The sequence below is a fragment of the Alosa alosa genome, chromosome 10 (genome assembly GCF_017589495.1).
Source record: "Alosa alosa isolate M-15738 ecotype Scorff River chromosome 10, AALO_Geno_1.1, whole genome shotgun sequence".
Classification (NCBI taxonomy): Eukaryota; Metazoa; Chordata; class Actinopteri; order Clupeiformes; family Clupeidae; genus Alosa; species Alosa alosa.
Genome location: NC_063198.1, coordinates 33,806,982 through 33,829,449, shown reverse-complemented (window position 1 = coordinate 33,829,449; position 22,468 = coordinate 33,806,982). Strand labels below are relative to the sequence as shown.

The 22,468-nt window shown below is 44.2% G+C and overlaps 1 protein-coding gene across 4 annotated transcripts; it reads left to right on the top strand.

Moving 5' to 3' along the window:
* The first annotated feature begins 1,191 nt into the window (after positions 1–1,191).
* On the top strand, positions 1,192–6,896 carry LOC125301595 (fibrous sheath CABYR-binding protein-like). Of its 4 annotated transcripts, none has more exons than XM_048254212.1 (5): positions 1,192–1,725; positions 2,695–3,521; positions 3,633–4,117; positions 4,490–4,611; positions 6,354–6,896. In XM_048254212.1, exons 1-5 carry the CDS (start codon positions 1,659–1,661, stop codon positions 6,362–6,364), a joined length of 1,512 nt encoding a protein of 503 aa, XP_048110169.1. In that variant the 5' UTR covers positions 1,192–1,658; the 3' UTR covers positions 6,365–6,896. The 4 variants fall into 4 exon arrangements, with proteins under 4 accessions (XP_048110169.1, XP_048110167.1, XP_048110166.1 ...); XM_048254210.1 differs by having other exon boundaries at positions 2,695–3,602; XM_048254209.1 differs by having other exon boundaries at positions 2,695–4,117.
* Positions 6,897–22,468: the final 15,572 nt, after the last annotated feature.

The following is a 22,468-nucleotide window of genomic DNA, read 5'->3' as shown; positions in this document are numbered from 1 at the left end:
CCAGGTGAAAGACAAATTTAGCCGTCTAACTCCATAGACCCCCAATGTTTTTGCACTTATTCGTGATCGCCCCTAGCGGAACTGCAACGGATTGGAGTTAGGGAGTGACCCGGCTCTCCGTAAACAGGCTCTGGTCCTACCATCTGACCCTAGAACAGACTGGACACTAAGCTACACTCATTAATTGCTACATGGCTAATATAGCTAATATGAGACCCTAAGCTACACTCATTAACTGCTACATGGCTAATATAGCTAATATGAGACCCTAAGCTACACTCTTTAACTGCTACACAGCTAATATGAGACCCTAAGCTACACTCTTTAACTGCTAAACAGCTAATATGAGACCCTAAGCTACACTCTTTAACTGCTACACAGCTAATATGAAAACCTAAGCTACATTCTTAAACTGCTACACAGCCAATATGAAACCCTAAGCTACACTTTTTAACTGCTACATGGCTAATATAAGACCCTAAGCTACACTCTTTAACTGCTACATGGCTAATATAGCTAATATGAAACCCTAAGCTACACTCTTTAACTGCTACACAGCTAATATGAAACCCTAAGCTACACTCTTTAACTGCTACATGGCTAATATGAGACCCTAAGCTACACTCTTTAACTGCTACATGGCTAATATAGCTAATATGAGACCCTAAGCTACACTCTTTAACTGCTACATGGCTAACATGAGACCCTAAGCTACACTCTTTAAAAACTACTAGTACTTGCTAATACAAGACCCTAAGTTTACACTCTTTAACTGCTATATGGCTAATATGAGACATTTAGCCATACCCTTTATTTAGCCACCAATACAAGACCCTAAGATAGACTCTACACAGCTAAAACTACTCACAGTAGTCTCCAGCAGCATCTTCCTGAATCTCCAACAAATGGTAACGTGGAGATTTGCATAAGAAGAAGAAACCAAGATCTGCATAAGGAGAAAACAACTGTAGCTTTGTGGTCACCACGTGGTTACATACACACACTCACATGCTCCGGTCCACGTGAAGAACATGTCCCAGACCTGGAATATTTGAAGGGGTGTCCCAGACCTGGAATATATGAGGGGGATCATAGTCCTTAGATTGGAATAGGGAATAGTCCTAGTACGGTGGGGGGGGGGGGGTCGCCCTAGAGGATGGAGGGGGTCTAAGGCCTGGAAATAGTCCTAAAGAGGGGCAGGGGGTGCCAGTGAGTCAGCAATGAAATGCCTCATCAGCCATGTCTGCACCTCCACTTCAGCTCATCTGTGCACCCTCAACACCCCCACACACACACATACACACCCTCTTCCTTCTCATAATAGGCTACACCCCCTCTTCTCCTCTTCTCTACACCCCTTCCTCCTACTCCCGTGACAGGCTACACCCCCTGGCTCTTATATGGGCATCTCCACATGTGCTGCACAATCCCTCAGTCTGCAGGGCAGCTCACGCCTCCAGACCCCTCAGAGAGAGAAGGCAAGTAGGGAACAGGGACGTTGCCCGCTCCACACACACCAGCACGTCTGGGTCAGCGAGGGAAGAACAGAGCGCTGAGGACTGACGAGAACCGAGTGCTGAGGAGTGGCCGAACGCTGCTGAGCTGCTGAACAGCTAGTTGTTGCATTCTGGGAGTTCCTGATTCCTGTCGGAGAAATCATGAGGAGCATGAAGCTGCTGCTGCTGCTGCTGCTGGGGGTTCATCTGTGCATTGGTGCACCCATCAGTAAGTCTGCACATTTACACACACACACACACATTTCTGTCTGTAGTGCTCTGGGGTTCACCTGTTCACTAATCCACCAGCAGAAAGTAATCACTGTACTAACACACACACACACATTTATATCCATAAGGATTAGGGACACACACACACACACACACACATTTATATCCAAGAATTAGGGACAGTTTGATTCCAGCCAAATTCCACCTTAATAAAGCAGGTTTAGTTATCAAAGAAGTGATGTAACACCGTTGTCGTGTGAGAGAGATGGGATCTGACAGGGCAAGGGATACCCTGCATGCCAACTGGAGAGCAGCTCTGACTGAAAGCTAACACTCACCACACACACACACACTCAAAACACACACTCACACCACATACACACACACACACTTACACACTTACAGGAAGACTCCTGTTAGAGGAGCAGGGCATCTGGATATACTGCATGTCTGTGACATATAGTGTCCAGTATAATCTTTTATCTGTATATACATAACCAATAATCAACTAATCTTCACACTGGCTGGGGGCATCACAGTGTGTGTGTGTGTTGGGGGGGTTATTATGTGTTATGTTATGTAAGTGCTAAGCAGCTTCTCCATATAACGTATGTTATCTGTAATGCTATGCATAGAGTACATCTGTTTTTGGCAGACTACCAAACATCTCCATAGAGGTTAAATATAACCAACAACCTTTGCATTTGGTCGTCTCTCATGACTCACTGTAACGTGCTCAAACAGACCATGTGTGGCTTACTATGCCACAGGAGTGTTTTACCCCTAATGAGCTTATGATGAGACCGACCAACCACTAGTCTCATTACTCCAAAAGGGAGATAACTACAATGTAGCACTTAACAGTAACTGCTACTACTACTATTTCTAATAATAATAATAATAATGATAATAATTATTTACTGTGTAAATAATGTGTAACTGTGTTTTCTGTAAATGATTGTTGCAGAACTTGTGGGGAGTGCAGCAGGCAGTCATGATTCTGCTGTAGAGATGAGCCCACCTAAGGAACCTGCTCCAGAGGAACCTGCTCCTGAAGAACCTGCTCCAGAGGAACCAGCTCCTGAAGAACCTGCTCCAGAGGAACCTGCTCCAGAAGAACCAGCTCCAGAGGAACCTGCTCCTGAAGAACCTGCTCCAGAGGAACCTGCTCCAGAAGAACCAGCTCCAGAGGAACCTGCCCCAGAGGAACCAGCTCCTGAGGAACCAGCTCCTGAAGAACCTGCTCCAGAAGAACCAGCCCCAGAAGAACCAGCTCCTGAAGAACCAGCTCCAGAAGAACCAGCTCCTGAAGCTGAGGAGGAGGTGGTAACAAAAGAGGTGGTAGCTGAGGAAGAGGTTCCAGCTGAACCAGCTGAGGAGGAGGTGGTAGCTGAGGAGGAGGTGGTACCAGAGGAAGAGGTGGTAGAGGAGGAGGTGGTGGTACCAGAGGTGGTCATCCCAGTTGACGCTGCCCCTGAGGAGGAAGCTATAGAGGAAGAAGCTGCTTTAGAGGAAGTTGTCCCAGTCAAGGAAGAAGCTGCAGAAGAAGAAACTGCCCTGGAAGTAGTTGCCCCAGTTGAAGAAGAAACTGAAGCAGAAATTGCCGCAGAAGAAACTGCAGAAGATGCTGCCTCAGAGGAAGTTGCCTCAGTTGTTCCAGCTGAGGAGGAAGATGCCCCTGCTCCATCAGAAGAAGAAACTCCTGCAGAGGATGCTGTTGCAGTTGTACCAGCAGAAGCAGAGGAGGAAGCCACCCCTGAGGAAGCTGTGGAGGAGGAAGCTGTGGAGGAGGAGGTTGTTGCAGTTGTACCAGCAGAAGCAGAGGAGGAAGCCACCCCTGAGGAAGCTGTGGAGGAGGAAGCTGTGGAGGAGGAAGCTGTGGAGGAGGAGGTTGTAGAGGAGGAGGTTGTAGAGGAGGAGGTTGTTGCAGTTGTACCAGCAGAAGCAGAGGAGGAAGCCGCCCCTGAGGAAGCTGTGGAGGAGAAGGCTGTAGAAGAGGAGGCTGTGGAGGACATTGTTGCAGTTGCTCCTCCAGAAGCTGTGGAAGAAGAGGCTGAGGAGGTTGCAGAAGAGGAAGTGATTCCTGTCGTAGTCGATGCAACTGAGGAGGAACCAGTCCCAGAGGAAGCTGAAGGTGCTGTTGCTGTAGATGTTGAGGAAGAACCAGCCTCTGTGGTCCCTGAGGAAGCTCTCCCTGTGGAGGAACCTGCTCCGGCAGAGGAACCTGCTCCGCCCTGCCCACAGTGCCCTGGGTGTCCAGTGGTAGAGACGGTCGAGGTGGACGAGGAGGTAGTGGTGGTGGTGGTTCCCATGGCAACTGAGCCTCCTGAGGAAGAGCTGGGATCCCCAACTGCATTCCTTCTAGAGTTGGAGGCACCAAGAGAAGACAGGTCAGAGGCCAAGCAGGTGGCATAGTCCCAATCATGTCAGGAGGTGACCCTTTAACCAAGTTGTACACTCCCAATCATGTCAGGAAGTAATCCTATAATCTGGTGGCACAGCCATGATCAGGTCAAGAGGTGATCTTTTAACCAAGTGGCACAGCCATGATCAGGTTAAAATCATCAGGGCCAAAACCACCTAATATTTGACTAAAATATCTTACAGGGGTTGTTTTTTTTTTTTTTTTTTTTTTACACAAATGCTAGTATATGATATTGTTATATACAGATACAGATCATTACTGCAAGCTGATTTGCTACAGCTGCACCAGGGGGGTGAGCATGTTGCTGGTGTGATCTGATTGGCTGTTTCTGTCGTAGGAGGTGTAAGCAGGGGACTGCTATTGGGCTCAGCCTTCATCACGCTGCTGTCACTCATCGCTGTGGGATCAGCTGGAAAGGCCATCTCCAGGAAGATGCGCTAGAGACTGAGAGATACACATGTATGTTAAACACACACACACACACTGTGGGATACACGCATGTATGTTAAACATAAACACACACACACATTGTGGGATACACGCATGTATGTTAACTCATTGAATGCCAAGCTGTTTTCGGGAGCTTTGTCCTAGAGTGCCAGCAATCTAGACCATTGTTGATGATTTTTGTACAGCCACAGCATATTTTGTGTTATAGCTATGAACACATACAATGGCTCGTTTAAAAGGTGAGACTTCAAGCTCTCAGTGGGTGCAAACCGTGTATTTCTACACGCCTCTGTTCCTGAGAAATCCCAAGCTAAACAGTGGCTAGATTTTTCATCAAAATCGCTGGGGTTTTTTTTTTAAATGGAGATATAACGTTTTTCATGAAATATGAAGTGTTGCCTGTTACTTACTTGTGTGAACTTTCCGGGAAGTGATCAGCGAGACCTGGCGAGACTGCCACCTAGTGATAGACCCCGAAAATGGCCTGTTTTTTTGACCTGGCGTGCATGCTTCACTGATTCGACTCCAAAGCGGCAACCGAGATAAGATAAAATGTCCAGATTTGCGTTTTCATGAGTTTTCAATCGTCATATATTTCATTTCCATTCATCACAGAGTTCCCAAAATCACATATAAGGTGTGTTAGAGTGTCTAGTTTCGTAATTAAAAAAAGCTAAAACGCGTATTACGCGTTTTGGCACTCAACATGGGAAGGAAAAACGTAATATTACGTTTTTGGCACTCAATGAGTTAAACATAAACACACACACACACACACACTGTAAGGAACACGCATGTATGTTAAACACACACACACTCACTCACACACTGAGACACATATATACGTTGGCTTTAGACAGAGTGAAGTTGCAACCTCCACCCTGTCCATACTGGTATCTGCACTCCTCCCCCATCCCCTACACCTCCCTCCCTCCATCCCTCCCTCTCCTACACCTCCCTCCATTCCCTACACCTCCCTCCATCCCTCCCTCTCCTACACCTCCCTCCCTCCCTCCCTCTCTCCCTCCCTCCCTCCCTCCATCCCCTACACCTCCCTCCATCCCTCCCTCTCCTACACCTCCATCCCTCCATCCCCTACACCTCCCTCCCTCCATCCCTCCCTCCCCCTACACCTCCCTCCATCCCCTACACCTCCCTCCCTCCCTCCCTCTCCTACACCCTCCCTCCATCCCCTACACCTCCCTCCATCCCTCCCTCTCCCTACACCTCCCTCCCTCCCTCCCTCTCCTACACCTCCCTCCATCCCCTACACCTCCCTCCCTCCCTCCCTCTCCTACACCTCCCTCCATCCCCTACACCTCCCTCCATCCCTCCCTCTCCTACACCTCCCTCCCTCCCTCCCTCCCTCTCCTACACCTCCCTCCCTCTCCTACACCTCCCTCCATCCCTACACCTCCCTCCATCCCTCCCTCTCCTACACCTCCCTCCCTCCATCCCCTACACCTCCCTCCATCCCAAGGTCGGATTTAGACCTCTGGATATATAACCTCTCTTTCTTTCCCCCTCTCTCTCTCCCCCCTCTATCGCTCTCCCACTCCTCTCTCCCTCCCCTCCTTATCTCTCTGCCGCTCCTCTCTCTCCCTCTCTATCCCCTCTCTCTCTCTCTCTCTCTCCTCTCCTCTCTCCCCCTCTCTCTCTCCCCCCCCCCCTCCTGCTTTCCTCTCTCTTGCTCTCTCTCTCTCTCTCTCTCTCTCTCTCTCTCTCTCCTGCTCTCTCTCTCTGTGGTTCAGGGTCTGGGTAGCCTGGATGTCTGGAAAGCTGCATGGATTCACTGATGATCTGAAACTGAAGGCAGCTGGCAGCTCAAGAGTCTGATGTCCTGGACTGAGACTGTACACAGACACATACACACACATTTTACACACAGACATTAACACACCCAAATATACACATGTACATGCATGCAGTCATTCACACACTCTCTCTACTCTCTCTCTCACTCACACACACACACATTTTACACACATTACCTATGTTCATTTGGAACTCCCAAATGGGACAGAGAGGTCATCCTCCACCCTAAGGGTGGACGTATTCATGTATATATATATGTATAAGTGTCAGGTCAAGGGTGGACATATTCATGTATACTGTATGTGTAAATGTCAGGTCAAGGGTACAACTGCATTAACTTTCTCTTTATGTTACTTGTACAGAGTGTCACCATATTAGCAGAATTGTTGTTGATATGAATATAATAATGTAACAGTGTTATTGTCTTCAGATGTGTGAATGAGTGTGTGAAGTGGATGAATTAAAGGGATGTAACGATATGCTCAACTCACGATTCGGTACGATTCACGATTTTAAGTTCACAATGCGATTTTCTCACAGTTTTAATTTCATATAAGCTGCAGCATTGTTTCCTGTGAGGAGGGGGCATATATATATTATAATTATAATATTTGTAATATTATTATTAAAATATTATATTGATTTAAAATACTTATAGAAATACTGAAATTATGATTATATATTCATGACAGCACACATTATGCTGATATTATAGCCTACTATTACTATTACGCTACATTAGGCTGATATTATAGCTTACTGTTAGCTACTAGACTACATTAGGCTGATATTATAGCTTACTGTTAGCTACTAGACTACATTAGGCTGATATTATAGCTTACTGTTAGCTACTAGACTACATTAGGCTGATATTATAGCTTGTTAGCTACTAGGCTACATTAGGCTTATATCCTGGGAACCAAGAAAAAAAAGTGTCCAACAATTTCTTTTTTTTTTGTGATTTCCTTTCTATTTAGGATTAAAAAAACAAATTTTAGAGCATGTCCCCTGTGGTGGACAAAAGGACCGTTTTAGTATGAAAAGGTAGCCATGAAAATAGACAAAAATGGACAAATTATGCTTTTAGTGGTATTAAATTAAGGGTAAACTTAACCAAATATAAGGGAAAATGTTATTTATCCTTCTAGACTACTTTATTTGCCTTTTTGGACAGTTGTATTTCTTTTTTCTGGATTGTTCATCCTATACAAATGATCTCCTAAATTTCCCAAAAAATCTAAATATTTTGGTCCTGGTGTCCATTATAATGGACATTCATATTTACACTATTATTTCAAAATGTAAATAACTTAACTTCTTTCAAAATTAATCATATGATTCCTGACATTTTCATTAACAAGACCATATATTGCCATCATAATGAATGCTTAATAAGAAGACACTATTTGACTTATCTCTCCTCCTTCCATAAAATGTGCTTGTTTTGATGTCAAACATTTTTGAGAACCATGAAGAGGAGGTTCCCAGCAACCCAGCCAATCACATGATATATCATTAGAAAGCCCAGGATGTCCTCTTTAAAAGACCACAGGAATTGATAGAATAGCTCAAAGAGGTAAAGGGGTATGCATCTAGAACTTATGTCCACTACAGAGGACATAGATCTATGGATTGGTTCTCAGGAGGATATATATAGCTTGTTAGCTAGGCTCCGACAGCTCTACCTCTTTCTGTCTGCTGCTTCAGCTGTCAGCGGCACTGGTTGAAGCCTGGAAATATTGTAAACAAAGTAGCCTAGTTGGCTAGTTTATCATAGTCTACTGGTTGGACTGTTCAGTTTCCCCACTTGTGTTTAAGTTTCAAAGTAATACTTGTTCTCCTTGGGACAGGCCCTTTAAAGTCTGGGAAAAGACTTATCCATTACATTGGGATTGAGATTATAAGAAGTTGGCAGTCAACATGAATGCAATAGTTCAATAGTTTTGGACAAATTTTGCAGCATGCTAAAGATGCTAACCGAATTTAATAGCAATTTCGCCAGTCATCTCCTAGTGTAACCTGCGCTATTCAGCCCTGCACACGCCTGGACTCGAACCCGCGAAACAGCAGCACCTCGGATCGGGAGGCGAGCGCGCTAACAATTGAGCCAATAGCCCAGGCTACTGGCTCGCATGCCAGCAGCACTCTTGAGGCGTCGGGGAGTGAGGTTTACCAACGTTCCACAAGCACAGCTAAGCTAGCTGGCATCCGTTACATTAGCCTATGTGCCAACGTGAATGTTTGGATTAAATGTGTGTGCAGAGGAGGGGCGTGTCTGTTGAGAGAGAGTCGGGCAAGGAGAGGCTGCTGTCTAAGGTACAGTAGGCTACTTCTACTTTGGTAAAGTTGCTCTACAATGAAAGAGCTATGAAATTATTATTTATTTATTTCTTTTTGGATAACGTAGTGAAGGATGGAGGCATGTGTTGCTTAGGCAAGAGCTATGTGCAACTTTACCAAAGCAAAAGTAGGCCTACCTTACACAGCATTTTAGAGGTTAGGCAGGAAACACTGCCTGAGCTGCAGACAAATTAGGATTAAAAACAAATTACGCCATATTCTGTTTACAAAATGCATCACGATTCATTTCTTATGCCAACCGGTTGTAATCTCCACACATATGTATCATGGGGCATCGCTACATCCATAATAAATTCAGAATCATTTTATGACCTGTAGGATCGACTGTAGGATTGTGCATGGTGTGTGTACATTAGTGAGTGGAATAGTCTCACTGTGATGTTCCTGTAGATGACGACGGATTTAACCACCACACTACAACTCACTCTTTACCAGTGGGATTATTCAGTTAGTTATTCTCGGAGAAGTGAAGCCGAAATACTAATATTTTAATTAGTCAAACTTGCCGAAATACTAATATTTAAATTAGTAAAAAATGATTTGGGATCATAAGGGTGTGTAGCATATAACATGTAATGCTTTAGTTATGAAGGTCAGTGCAGTAGTTCTGTTAGTCCTGCTATTCTGTTGTGCATTTTTATTTCTATTAACATCTTTAACATCACTGCTTGTAGAGGGCATTTTTATTTCTATTAAAATCTTTACCATCACTGCTTGGAGAGGGCATTTTTATTTCTATTAAATCTTTAACATCACTGCTTGTAGAGGGCATTTTTATTTCTATTAAAATCTTTAACATCACTGCTTGTAGAGGGCATTTCTCATGAAGTCCACATACTGTAGCTACCCCCTGGCACGGTAGTTAACTCAGAAACAGTGTGTGTGAGTTGAGAGTGTGGGTGTGTCAGGAGATGTGTGTGTGTAGTGTGTGTGTGTCCATGTGTGTGTGGTCCTGGTGGACACCATATATCTGCATGTGTGTCATGTTGCAGGCTAGAGGCATGGTCAGTTCTTCACATATATATAGCACCACAGGACGGAGTGTTCCGGAGACTCATATGCAGGTCAGTGAGTTCAGCTGTGTGTGCGTGTGAGTGATGGATGTGTGTGTGTGTGTGTGTGAGTTGTTTGGGGTAGGCTTGTATATTGGGTGCAAAATGTGTGTTGAGGGAGTGTATGTACAGGGCATGCATTGTGTCTGTGTGTGTGTGGTAATGATGATGGTGTGTGTGTGTGTGTCTGAGTCTGTTTGGTGATGATTATGTGTTTGTGTGTGTGAGTGTTTGTTTGCATGCTTGTGTGTGGAATATTTAGAGAGTTAATAGTGTTTTAGTGTAGATGTTGTAGATGCTATTGAGAATTAGTAGTGTATGTGTGTGTGTGTGTGACTTTGGGAGGACAGGCTGATTGGAGAACATACAGTGTGAGTGTCTGTGTGTGTATCTGTGTCTGTGTGTGTAAGTGTGTGTGTGTGTGTGAGAGTGTCTGTGTGTGTGTGTGTGTGTGTGTGACTTTGGGAGGACAGGCTGACTGGAGAACATGCAGCTCTAAAATGGACCCATGGGAAAGAAGGCATGTGTGTGTGTGTGAGTTGGTGTGGATGGGTGTGCGTACCTGTGTGTGTGTATTTACGAGTGTGTTTGTACATGGTGTGTGGCTGTGTGTGTGTGTGTGTGTGTATATTCGTGCATGCTTGGGGCAGCAGTGGCCTAATGGTTAAGGCTTCGGACTTGTAACCGGAGGGTTGCCGGTTCGAACCCCAACCAGTAGGCATGGCTGAAGTGCCCTTGAGCAAGGCACCTAACCCCTCACTGCTCCCCGAGCGCCGCTGTAGCAGGCAGCTCACTGCGCCGGGATTAGTGTGTGCTTCACCTCACTGTGTGTACACTGTGTGCTGTGTGTGTTTCACTAATTCACGGATTGGGATAAATGCAGAGACCAAATTTCCCTCACGGGATCAAAAGAGTATATATATTATACTATACTGCTTGTGTGTGTGCCTGTAGTGTTTGTATGTCTGTAGTTTGTGCGTGTGTGTGCATACATGTGAACATATGGGTCTGTAGTGTGTGTGTGTGTGTGTGTGTGTGTACACACGTGGCTCAGAACATGACTGATATATCCATGTGGACCCACAGGAGAATGACACCCGTGTGTGTGTGTGTGTGTGTGTGTGTGTGTGTGTGTGTGTGTGTGTGTGTGTGTTTGTGTGACACCCCTGTGGCAGCAGCATGCAGAGGGGGTGGGGCATCATCTGTTTGGGGGAGCGGTAGACTCACAAGGGGGAGGGGCTTCCAACCAGGAGGAGACACCTGCTGCTTCTCCTTACATCACACACACACACACACAGCCAAGCAGAAAGTTGCAGGATATCGCACTTAGACAGCCAAGCAACGTGCTATAGGGAGTTAAGACATTTCTCATGCACACATTCACACACAAACACATTTGCAATCTCACAAACACACTCTCTCTCAAACACACAGGCACTCACACACACACACACACACTCTCTCACACACATGCACACACTCTCACATACACATGCATTCTCACACACACATACACTCTCTCTCACACATGCATTCTCAAACACACATACACTCTCTCTCACACACATGCATTCTTACACACACACTCCCTCTCACACATGCATTCTCACACACACATAACGTGTCACGGTCAGGGTCCATCATACACGGACCTGTGAGCCCTCATCGCTTCATTCCTGACTTGCCATGTTGGGCACTTTTGAACATTTGTTCGCGCACAGCACATCACATCACACAGCACATCGACACTTGACTCCATGGCCTAGGCTAGGCCACTGGCGGATGGACACTTATTTGTTTGTTTCTTAAGTAATTCAAACTTCGGGTTTGGTGCAATTTTTTGTCACTTTTTAAAATGTGAATTTTAAAACGTATTTTTTAAACTTGTGATTTGTCTGTATTTAATAAATTGTGTTAGAAAACACGATCGTTTTTCTATTCATTGAAACAGTCTTCTCATGACCTCACTGATAGTCAGGGGGCCTATGTGGTTTCTGTGGGATTGAAATATTAATTTTTGGAGAGTGGTTGGACTGTCTTTAGAGGTCATTGAACATGGAGAAACATTATGTCTTTTTTTTTTACCTGTTTTAACCCTATTTTTGTGAATTTGTATATTTCACTATAATTAACACCATACATTTTGCCTAAATCACTGGCTATATTGAATAAAGTTCACAAAACAGTTATTTTCTTATTTTTAACAGTATGATTGAATGTAAGTATTATGATTGTATGTCAAACAATTAGAGATAAGATCAATAACCAATCAGTTTCAACAAATACACATACTCCATTGCTGAAAGATAGCAAAATCACAGAATCACAGATGAGACCTCAAACAACAATTAATTCATTTACATATACACAACAGTAGATCTCACCTCCACAATTTCCTCATCAAAATCTACAACTAGTCTACTAAACCTTATTCCTACACACCTTCTTAGGACTGCTCTCCCCTTCCTGGATAATGTTTTGCTCTAAATTATATATAATTCAATGCTATCAGGGCATGTACCACAGTCGTTTAAGACATCTGTTATTAAGCCCTCCCTCAAAAAACCTAGCCTTGTATCGGTATGGTCTTCCTGGACCTCAGCGCTGCCTTTGACACCATAGACAATGACATACTACTTAGGCTTGAAAATTTGATAGGCATCAAAGTCTCAGCACTCGCTTGGTTTAGATCAGTGTTTTCAACCACTGTGCGGGGCACACTAGTGTGCCGTGAGAGATCATCAGGTGTGCGCGAAAATTACCCAAATGTCACTCACTGGTCCAGAAAAGCAACTGTTGCATCAAAGAATTTATAACCACATACTCTCATTGATTGTATGATTGCACTATTTGTGGTATGCAGGCATTGTACAACGGGGGCCCCATATCCAGTATTCACAGAATCATCACATATCCAGTTCAAAACAACAATTAAATTAGATATAGTCACCTACAAATGAGCCTACAAAATAGTCATCTACAAAAAACAAGAGGGCGCTTGTTAAATTGAGCAGGTCTTGCATAGAAGCCATAATAAGGCCATATCTGTGTGTTATTTGAAATTTTAGGCTATGGTATGTTTATTTTTTCTTCACACAGGATTAGTGTGTTAGTGTGCCGTGGGACATTTTAAGTGTCAAAAGTGTGCCGTGGCACAAAAAAGGTCGAAAAACACTGGTTCAGATCATACCTTCCTAACCGTCAACAATTTGTACAGGTCCATAATAAACCATCTACCCAGATTATGGTAAAATGTGGAGTGCCTCAAGGCTCAGTACTGAGGCCCCTGTTGTTTAGCAGATGATACATAACTATACCTCTCCATAAAACCTGATGAATTAACACCATTAGCCAAACTTGACACATGTATAAGAGATATAAAGACATGAATGACGAATAATTTCCTGCTTTTGAACTCAGATAAAACAGAAGTCATGGTTTTAGGTCCTAAAAAGATGAGGGATATCCTATCCACATCACAGGCTACATATAGTGATCTTCCACTGACCTCATCCACAAGTGTTAAAAACCTAGGAGTTATAATTGACCAGGACCTAGCACTAAGTAATCACATAAAACAGATCACCAAAACTTAATTTGACCATTTAAGGAACATTTCAAAGATACGGAAGTCCTTATCCTTACCAGATGCAGAGAAATTAATGTTTTGTCATCTCGAGGATGGACTATTGCAATGCTATTATGCTGACTGTAATAATACCTGTCTAAAGAGCTTACAGCTTATTCAAAATGCAGCTGCTCACACACACACAAAATATGAACATATTTCCCCCATCCTAGCATCTTTACACTGGCTACATGTTAAAAGTCATTGACTTCAAAGTATTACTGATAGTTCTTGGTTGGTTGCCTGCATTGAAAGAGGACACCTCATGAAGACGCTCTTTTGTCTGCTTCTGACAGAAGAAGCACTTATCTATGCTGGCAGCAGCTGCTGCTGAACAAGTGTCCCTCTAGATGGACTTGATACAGTTGCAGGTGTTGCTGCTGGTTCAGAAGATGGTCTACCGCGTCTTTTCTGAAGACACTGAGTCCTGCCTGCTTCACATGATTTCTAGTAGCGAATCTTAGCATGCTGCAGATGCTTACTGTTACAGGTGGATTTGTAGCATTTCCTGTGCCAAACTGCTTTGTTCTGTTGTAAAATAACTGCACTGTAACAATGTAATTGTTGGCTGATCTGTGATACCCATCTCCATACTCTCTCATGGACAAAAACAAGAAATTTGGCATATGTCTCTAGTGATGGGTCATTCACCAGTCCACACATATCTGCCACTGGATACATAGCCCAAAATCTGTTTCTTTTAGAATATGTGTGCCATCACCTGACTAACAGAAAGACACACCTCAGAAACTAGACTGTGCCACCATGAACTATGAAAATGTGCTTGCTCAAATGTAGAAGGCTAGAAGGTCACTATAATATCACCAGGGGCGCAGCTACCCATTTTTTGAGGGGTATGCAACAACACATTGGCGCCCCCCTGCCAGCTATCAACAGCCAACTGTCACTGGTAGTCAGGGATGGATTACTGCACGGGCCTACCGGGCCCAAACCCAGAGGCCCAAGGAGTCAGAGGGCCCAAGCCATTGCATGGAATCATTGCCTCAATATCAACACATCATATCAACACATAGGCTATGAATCTGATTGAAATAAAGTATTGGCCATCCCCAAAATGCACCAGAATACAGGAAATCACATCAAATAAATTTAAAAAAATGTCCCCATAACAATTAGTGGGGGCCCTAAATACATCTGGGCCCAGGGGCCTGAAAGTTCATAATCCGTCCATGCTGGTAGTGTCTCTCTTTCTCTTTCTCTCTCTTACACACACACACACACACACACACACACGCCTGTCTGTTTGTCTATCTGATCCTTTACCCTTTCTTTTCTTCACACTTACATAGGCTTCGGAAGGCCTTACAGACTTCAGCTGGTACTATGTAAAAGTCTATTAAACTTGATTTAACAGAGATCTCTGCACTTTGTGCTCTGAAAAAATGTTTTATAATGTTGTATTGTTTATGTGGTCCACTTTTGCACACTACCTTGTAGAATGTCTTTGCTATTTGGCACCAAACCCTATGCTATAATACCAGCAATGTGAGGTTTATGGACAAAACACCAAATCTGACCTTTTCTGAATCTGACCTTTGATTTGGGTCCTTCAAAACCTTAAAAAAAAAAATGGAGACATGTTTTTTTTTTACTCTTAAGAACCCCTAGAACAAAGATATAATACTCTCCAAAAATTAACATGCGAATCCCACAAGCCCCCAAATTAGACACATAGGCCCCCCTACTATGAGCATAAATTTGTTCAGAGGCGATTCTAGAGTCTGTGGGGGCCCCAAGCAAAAATTTCAAGGGGGCCCTACCGACCAGTGTTCATCACCATTATGTTAGGCTATAAATAATCTGAGGCCAACCGAAAATGTATTAAATAAAACCTTTTTTTTTTATTCCAAATGTTCCAAACATGAAAAACTTCTTTGGATAAAGTCTATCTTTTATTCTTAAATAAGCTACTTTGTTTACCCATCTCCTGACAATGTTACAATGTTTATTGTTTGCTTACAGGAATTATTAGCATGCAGAGTGAGAAGCGAACTAAAGGAGTTGGAGCTGGGAGAAAAATAGCTGGGCCTATAAACAGGAATGGAAAGAAATATTTGCGTTCATCTTACCCGGTTTCACAAATGCAAAACCTGTGTATCAGATATGCAACAACGCTGTCACGATAAATAATATACCACACTACAAAACGCAGCTATTTGCTCCAAACAAGGACAAAGGCGCAATATTGAAGCGCTGGCCGAGGTCTATGCACAGCTAGCAGGATCCAGTGCATTCTGGTGTTCTTTCTCATATTTGTTTAAGCACCAACTCACAGTCTGATTGGTGAATAGGCTATTTGTAAATCGATATCGTAAAATAAAAGATTTAAAAAAATAGGACTGCCAAAATAATTTGACTGGGCCAAACAATATTTCGTAGATTATAGTTTAAACTCAAGGTGTGTCAATGATATTTTAATTTCATGTCGACTGAGCCGACAGGGATTTTCATTTTTTTTTTTTAAGTATAACGCCGATTCAGCTGAGCCGACCGGGAGTTTAGAACTGCGTTAGTGTTTATTATCTTCATGACTAGGCCTACAGGAGGAAGACAGACAGTAGTTAGTCAGTTTGAGGACAATAAACGATCTAACCATCTATGCATCAATGGGCTGTATTTTGGGCTCCAGCGCATCTATGCATCTATGGGCTGTATTTTGGGCTCCAGCGCATGGCGTAAAGCTCGTTATTCACCCGCGCAAAGCTTAATTTGGTATTTTGCACGTTTATTTTTTAAACATTGCGACCAGGGGTGTGGCAATTAACAACCTAGGGAGGGGCCTGGCGCGTTGTCTAAAAATCGCTATCATACACCACCTAAACCTGGTCAGAAGTCAGTGGCGAGTTGTTCATATGCTATTTTAAGAGCGCATGTCAACAGTCATATTGGCAGGTGCACCCACCATCCTTCTATCATTCATGAACGCACACCAGCGCACGTCCATGCAAAGCATTACAAATTGCACGATTACAATGGGAAACATAATTAGAATAAAGATATTACGAAATACTGTACATCTCATGATGAGTAGTTATCATTTGCAAATTGGTAATGGCGGTTAAAAGTGATTAGGGGAGAGGCGAGACACGTGCTATGTACGTGTATGGAGCACAGCTGAAGACGCACTGTCACGAGATATAAGCAACTCCTCTGCAGGATAAATGTTGTTTTATTCAGTCATTTGAGCAATATTAGGGTAAGTGTTGCTTTTTCCAGCCTATGTTTTCGATGGTAACATTGTCAGTCAATAGTGAAAGTAACTGCATATAACTGTCTTCGTTGACTGACACCTTGGTGAAATTAGTTTCACTTTGCCAATGAGTTCAAATAATAGACGAGTGCAAATGCGTGAAGGCTATGCTAGGTTTTAGTAATGCATGGTTTAAAAATGACTTTCATACGGTTTCGCAAGCAGCCTACTTCAAATGCGCCGTTGAATGCCAAAATACCGATGCATTTATTTGACATATCGCGCTTTGCGCCGTTAAAGGGAATGCCAGATGTCATTCTCATTGGTTTAATGATGTTACGCCCCAAACACACCCATATGACTGATTAAAAAAGCTAGGAACACCTTGTTACGCCATGCGCTCCACTTTTGATAACGAAACCCCTCCCAATGTGAACTGGACATCCTACTAAATTTGAATAGACTTTTGACGAGTGACGATGCACTTTAGAATGTCATGATAGGGCCCAAATGGTCAAAATATTGGCAGCCAAAGAGAATGGTTGATAACAGAACAAGTGACGGTGTAAAATTAAAAATCTTTGGCGGCACACATTAATGTGATTAAAAAAAATTAACGTGTGTGATTGGTCCTTACTCATTGGTCCTTACTCATTAACACGTCATGCTGACAGCCCTAATACAAACATAACCTTAACCATCTCCTTGCTTAACTAGTTGTAACTGTCGCTAGCTAGCTGAAGTATATTGTCGTATAGATGTAGCAAACCATGTTCAATCTTTCTGCCAATTAACATTAGCCTATAACTTCATTGAGTAAATGTCAAAATCCGATGTTGATCCGTCATCACTGCACCCTCGATTGACGTTTACCACAGTAGCCTAAATATGTGCGGATTCTTTGAACTCTTTTGAACACAGATCCGCTGTTTATAAGGCCATAGCATAGGGCCTACATGTACAGATGTGCTGTTTGTAGCCTACAACAGGACAGGAGCACGCAAAATACATCATTCAATCTCTATGGACGAAAATCTCGCAGGAGCATGCAAATTCTCGCTTGACCCACCGGCAAACGCGCTGAGACCAGGTCGGGGGCCCCCTAGCGGCTCGGGGCTCCAAGCAGTTGCTTGGTTTGCCTGTTGACAAGGTGCGCCTCTGCACACACACACACGTCCCAGCAGCTTCCAGGTGTAAGGCCAGACGGAAGCGCCTGCATCTCCCGAGATGGAATCATCAGCACTAGAACACACACACACACACACACACGCACACACACACACACACACACACACACACACACACACACACACACGCGCCTGCACCTCCTCAGATGGAGTCATCAGCACTGGAACACACACACACACACACACACACACACACACACACACACACACACACACACACACACACACACACACACACACACACACACACACACACACAAACACACACACACACACACACAAAACACACACATGCACACACACACACACACACACACACACACACACACACACACACACACACACACACACACACACACACACACACACACACACACACACACACACACACACACGCGCCTGCACCTCCTGAATCATCAGCACTGGAACAATGAGAGGCCTCTAAAGAGGAGAACCGCCACGTTGGAACCATGTGTTCTCTGTGTGTGTGTGTGTGTGTGTGTGTGTGTGTGTTCTCCTGTGTGTGTGTGTGTGTGTGTGTGTGTGTTCTCCTGGTGTGGAAAGAGCCGACTCAGGCGTGAGTGTGTGTTATGTCTCACTCACATCTGTGTGTGTGTGTGTGTGTGTGTGTGTGTGTGTGTGTGTGTTCTCCTGGTGTGGAAAGAGCCGACTCAGGCGTGAGTGTGTGTTGTGTCTCACTCACATCTGTGTGTGTATGTGTGTGTGTGTGTGTGTGTTCTCCTGGTGTGGAAAGAGCCGACTCAGGCGTGAGTGTGTGTTGTGTCTCACTCACATCTGTGTGTGTATGTGTGTGTGTGTGTGTGTGTTCTTCTGGTATGGAAAGAGCCGACTCAGGCGTAAGTGATGGATAAGCAGTTTGGTGTCCAGCAGTACAGCTGTGTCTCCCTCACATGTGTGTGTGTGTGTGTGTGTGTGTGCTGTGTCTCCCTCACATGTGTGTGTGTGTGTGTGTGTGTGTGTGTGTGTGTGTGTGTGTGTGCTGTGTCTCCCTCACATGTGTGTGTGTGTGTGTGTGTGTGTGTGCTGTGTCTCCCTCACATGTGTGTGTGTGTGTGTCTGTGTGTGCTGTGTCTCCCTCACATGTGTGTGTGTGAGAGAGAGAGACAGTCCCAGGTCAGTCATAATGCACTTGGCCAGCTTTGTCCTTCCAGAGCCTCAGTGTTACTGTGTCACCATCTCAATCAGAGGCAGAGATCAGCCACTCAGCCTGTCTGTGATCAGGGCGCCCCCTGCTGCCTTCTGTAGAGAACAACAGGAGGATGCTGCAGTCCTGAGGAATGGGATGACCAGTGGCTGGCCCTCAATAATCATTTACACACACATCCCACACACACACATCATTTACACACACACAGCTCTAGATCTTAGGAGACGGATGTTTAGAGATGAATGAAGATCTAGATTTAAATAGGAAAACATTACACTGCAAAAAAGGCTTTCTACCAGAGAAATGCTGAAAATGCAACAGACAGAAAACCTTTTCCCATTTTCAGATCTCTTCTCAATGCTCCACTGCCACCATCAACTACTTCACTGTTTGCGGATGACTGCAGCATTATTCACTGAAAACGGTAAAGATTGGTGTCCAGTTCAACGACCTCTAGACCTGTAGACAGCGTTGTTGGATTCTCTCTCCTCCCAATGAGGAAGAACCTTCTAGTAGAACCTTCTATATTTCTTCAGTGAACTCAGCATCTTCTGGATCCCATTCCATCCACTCTTCTGCAATCCGTCATCATGCCCATTATGTAGATAGATAGATAGATAGATAGATACTTTATTGATCCCCAGGGGAAATTCAAGAATGTATCCGTCATGCCCATAATGTACCTGTCATGCCCATTATAGCCGTCATGCCCATTATGTAGCCGTCATGCCCATTATGTAATCGTCATGCCCGTCATGCCCATTATGTAGTCGTCATGCCCATTATGTACCCGTCATGCCCATTATGTAGCCCTCATGCCCATTATGTACCCGTCATGCCCATTATGTAGCCCTCATGCCCATTATGTACCCGTCATGCCCATTATGTAGTCGTCATGCCCATTATGGCCGTCATGCCCATTATGTAGCCGTCATGCCCATTATAGCCGTCATGCCCATAATGTACCCGTCATGCCCATTATGTAGTCGTCATGCCCATTATGTACCCGTCATGCCCATTATAGCAGTCATGCCCGTCATGCCCATTATGTACCCGTCATGCCCATTATGTACCCGTCATGCCCATTATGTAGCCCTCATGCCCATTATGTACCCGTCATGCCCATTATAGCCGTCATGCCCATTATGTAGCCCTCATGCCCATTATGTAGTCGTCATGCCCATTATGTAGTCGTCATGCCCATTATGTACCCGTCATGCCCATTATGTACCCGTCATGCCCATTATGTACCCCTCATGCCCATTATGTAGTCGTCATGCCCATTATGTACCCCTCATGCCCATTATGTAGTCGTCATGCCCATTATGTACCTGTCATGCCCATTATAGCCGTCATGCCCATTATGTACCCGTCATGCCCATTATGTAGTCATCATGCCCATTATGTACCCGTCATGCCCATTATGTAGCCCTCATGCCCATTATGTAGCCGTCATGCCCATTATGTAGTCATCAGTCACACGTGATCATCCCTCAGCTCTGGAGGAGTTCCTTTCTCTATCAAACAGGCAACAACACCTCTACTCAAGACAAGTAGTCTACTCTTAATTCAGCTGAATGACTTCACTTTCAACTGTTCATTTTAATGTTGATGTGAATGTGATGTTTATTGATTTCTTTGTGAGTCACGTCTGCTAAGATGCCATGCACATAAATATTGTAGTCTTTATTATGATTGGCTATAAGACAGCCATTAGGCTACAGTTATCTTTGTCAAAATAGACACCAGCGCTGGCTTGAGAGGTGACTTGTATAGCCTATAGGCCTAACTCCAGAAATGTTACCACTTGTCTGTAGACTAAAGGCTGAAATCTAATTACACCTACATGGATATTGGTTTAAACGAAAAAGCTTTCTCGACAGAACCACATTGATTCACCGATTAGACTGCGTCGGAGCAGTCAGAGCTGTATACCGGTATGCTCTGGGAGCAGTGATATTATAGTGCCCTCTGGTGGTGACAAACCACACCACACTTGCTGAGGGCACGAATTCACACAATGGACCAGCCTAGGGCTATTATAATAAACAGGACGACCCTATCGAAGGCAATTAGGCCTAATCAGGCTGAACCTTTTGTTTCCACCGTTCTTCGTTTCTATTTAAAACATTGAATGTTGTTGAACAAAACACGGACTGTGAGACTGTGGGCTCTCAAATTAGCAATGATATTCGTAATAAAAATAACTTTAGAAAGAAATGTATAGTTTATCAGTCCTTAGCGAAGCCCCTGTTTATAGCATGGCGGTGACTCAGAGCGCATACCTGATTTTTCTTTAATACGTCAAACCAGATTATAGGTTGCTGCTCCGTATTGCTCTTGAACTTGATGATGAGGTGCTAGCCTACATGTCGCCTGTTCGAGAATCCTGCTGATTTTGAGTTGTGTAGCCCCTCTGTTTACGGGCAGACACTTAAAACGTAGGCCTTGCATTCCACGGTGTCATAGGGCAAAGACCATCTGTAGACAAGCTGACACTTCGGGACGGGATCTGCTCTTTCAAAGCGACATCGAGGAGATGTGTGAGTTGGTCGGTGTGTGTGTGTGTGTATGTAGGGGGGGACTCGTTTTAAAGTATGATATCCAGGCCAGGTCAGAGCCTAAACGCATGATCTGACTATCTGCAGTCCGAGTTGTGTCACTGCTCATCCTGATGGTTAAACGAGCTACTTGCCTCTCCCAATTCTCCGACCCGACCGACCAGTAATATTGGAGAAGCCCTCGGCTCCAGTCCGCATCCGCCATTTTCAGCAGATTGAGAGCAGGTAGAGCAAAACCTCACACAGTATCGGTCCAAACACAACAGGTAAGTGCCAAATGAATCGAGAGGGTTTTCCCAATCAACCCGTTTGCGAGGCTTAGCGGAATCCTCAGATAGCCGACACCTTGCTGGTTTGGGTCGCATCGCTTTCAAACATTCAGGGTGATCGATGCTGGGTAACAATAAAATGTGTTTGCCCAACCAGTCTTTCAAGGCTTTGGGGACATTCATTAGGGCATTTATGAAACTTTTTAAAGAAGTTGGGTCAAAGTGGCATTGTTAGCGTCTGTTGTCTCCATATTGCTTTCTCTTTTATTGGCAAACTTGAAAGTCCTGCCCGAGCTCGCAGGCTTTTCCCCATTAACACACCAAACTCGTGATGCACGTTTTATCCATAGCAGATTATTATGAGGCTTCGAAAAAACATCTGACCTGAACATGTAAATTGTAACCTAATATTTCTAAATGTTTAGGCTACCTCTCCTTAGCAGTTCTTGACTGTAAGACACAGCGACTGACCCGTTTCCATATTTATGATGGTTTGGGTGATGTATAGTCTAGGCTACTATTCAGTGCATCCACCGAACGTTTAACTACACTGTGGATATATCATCCGGATTTGCATTAAATAGGGCCACATTTAAAATCTGGTCATTTTCTAT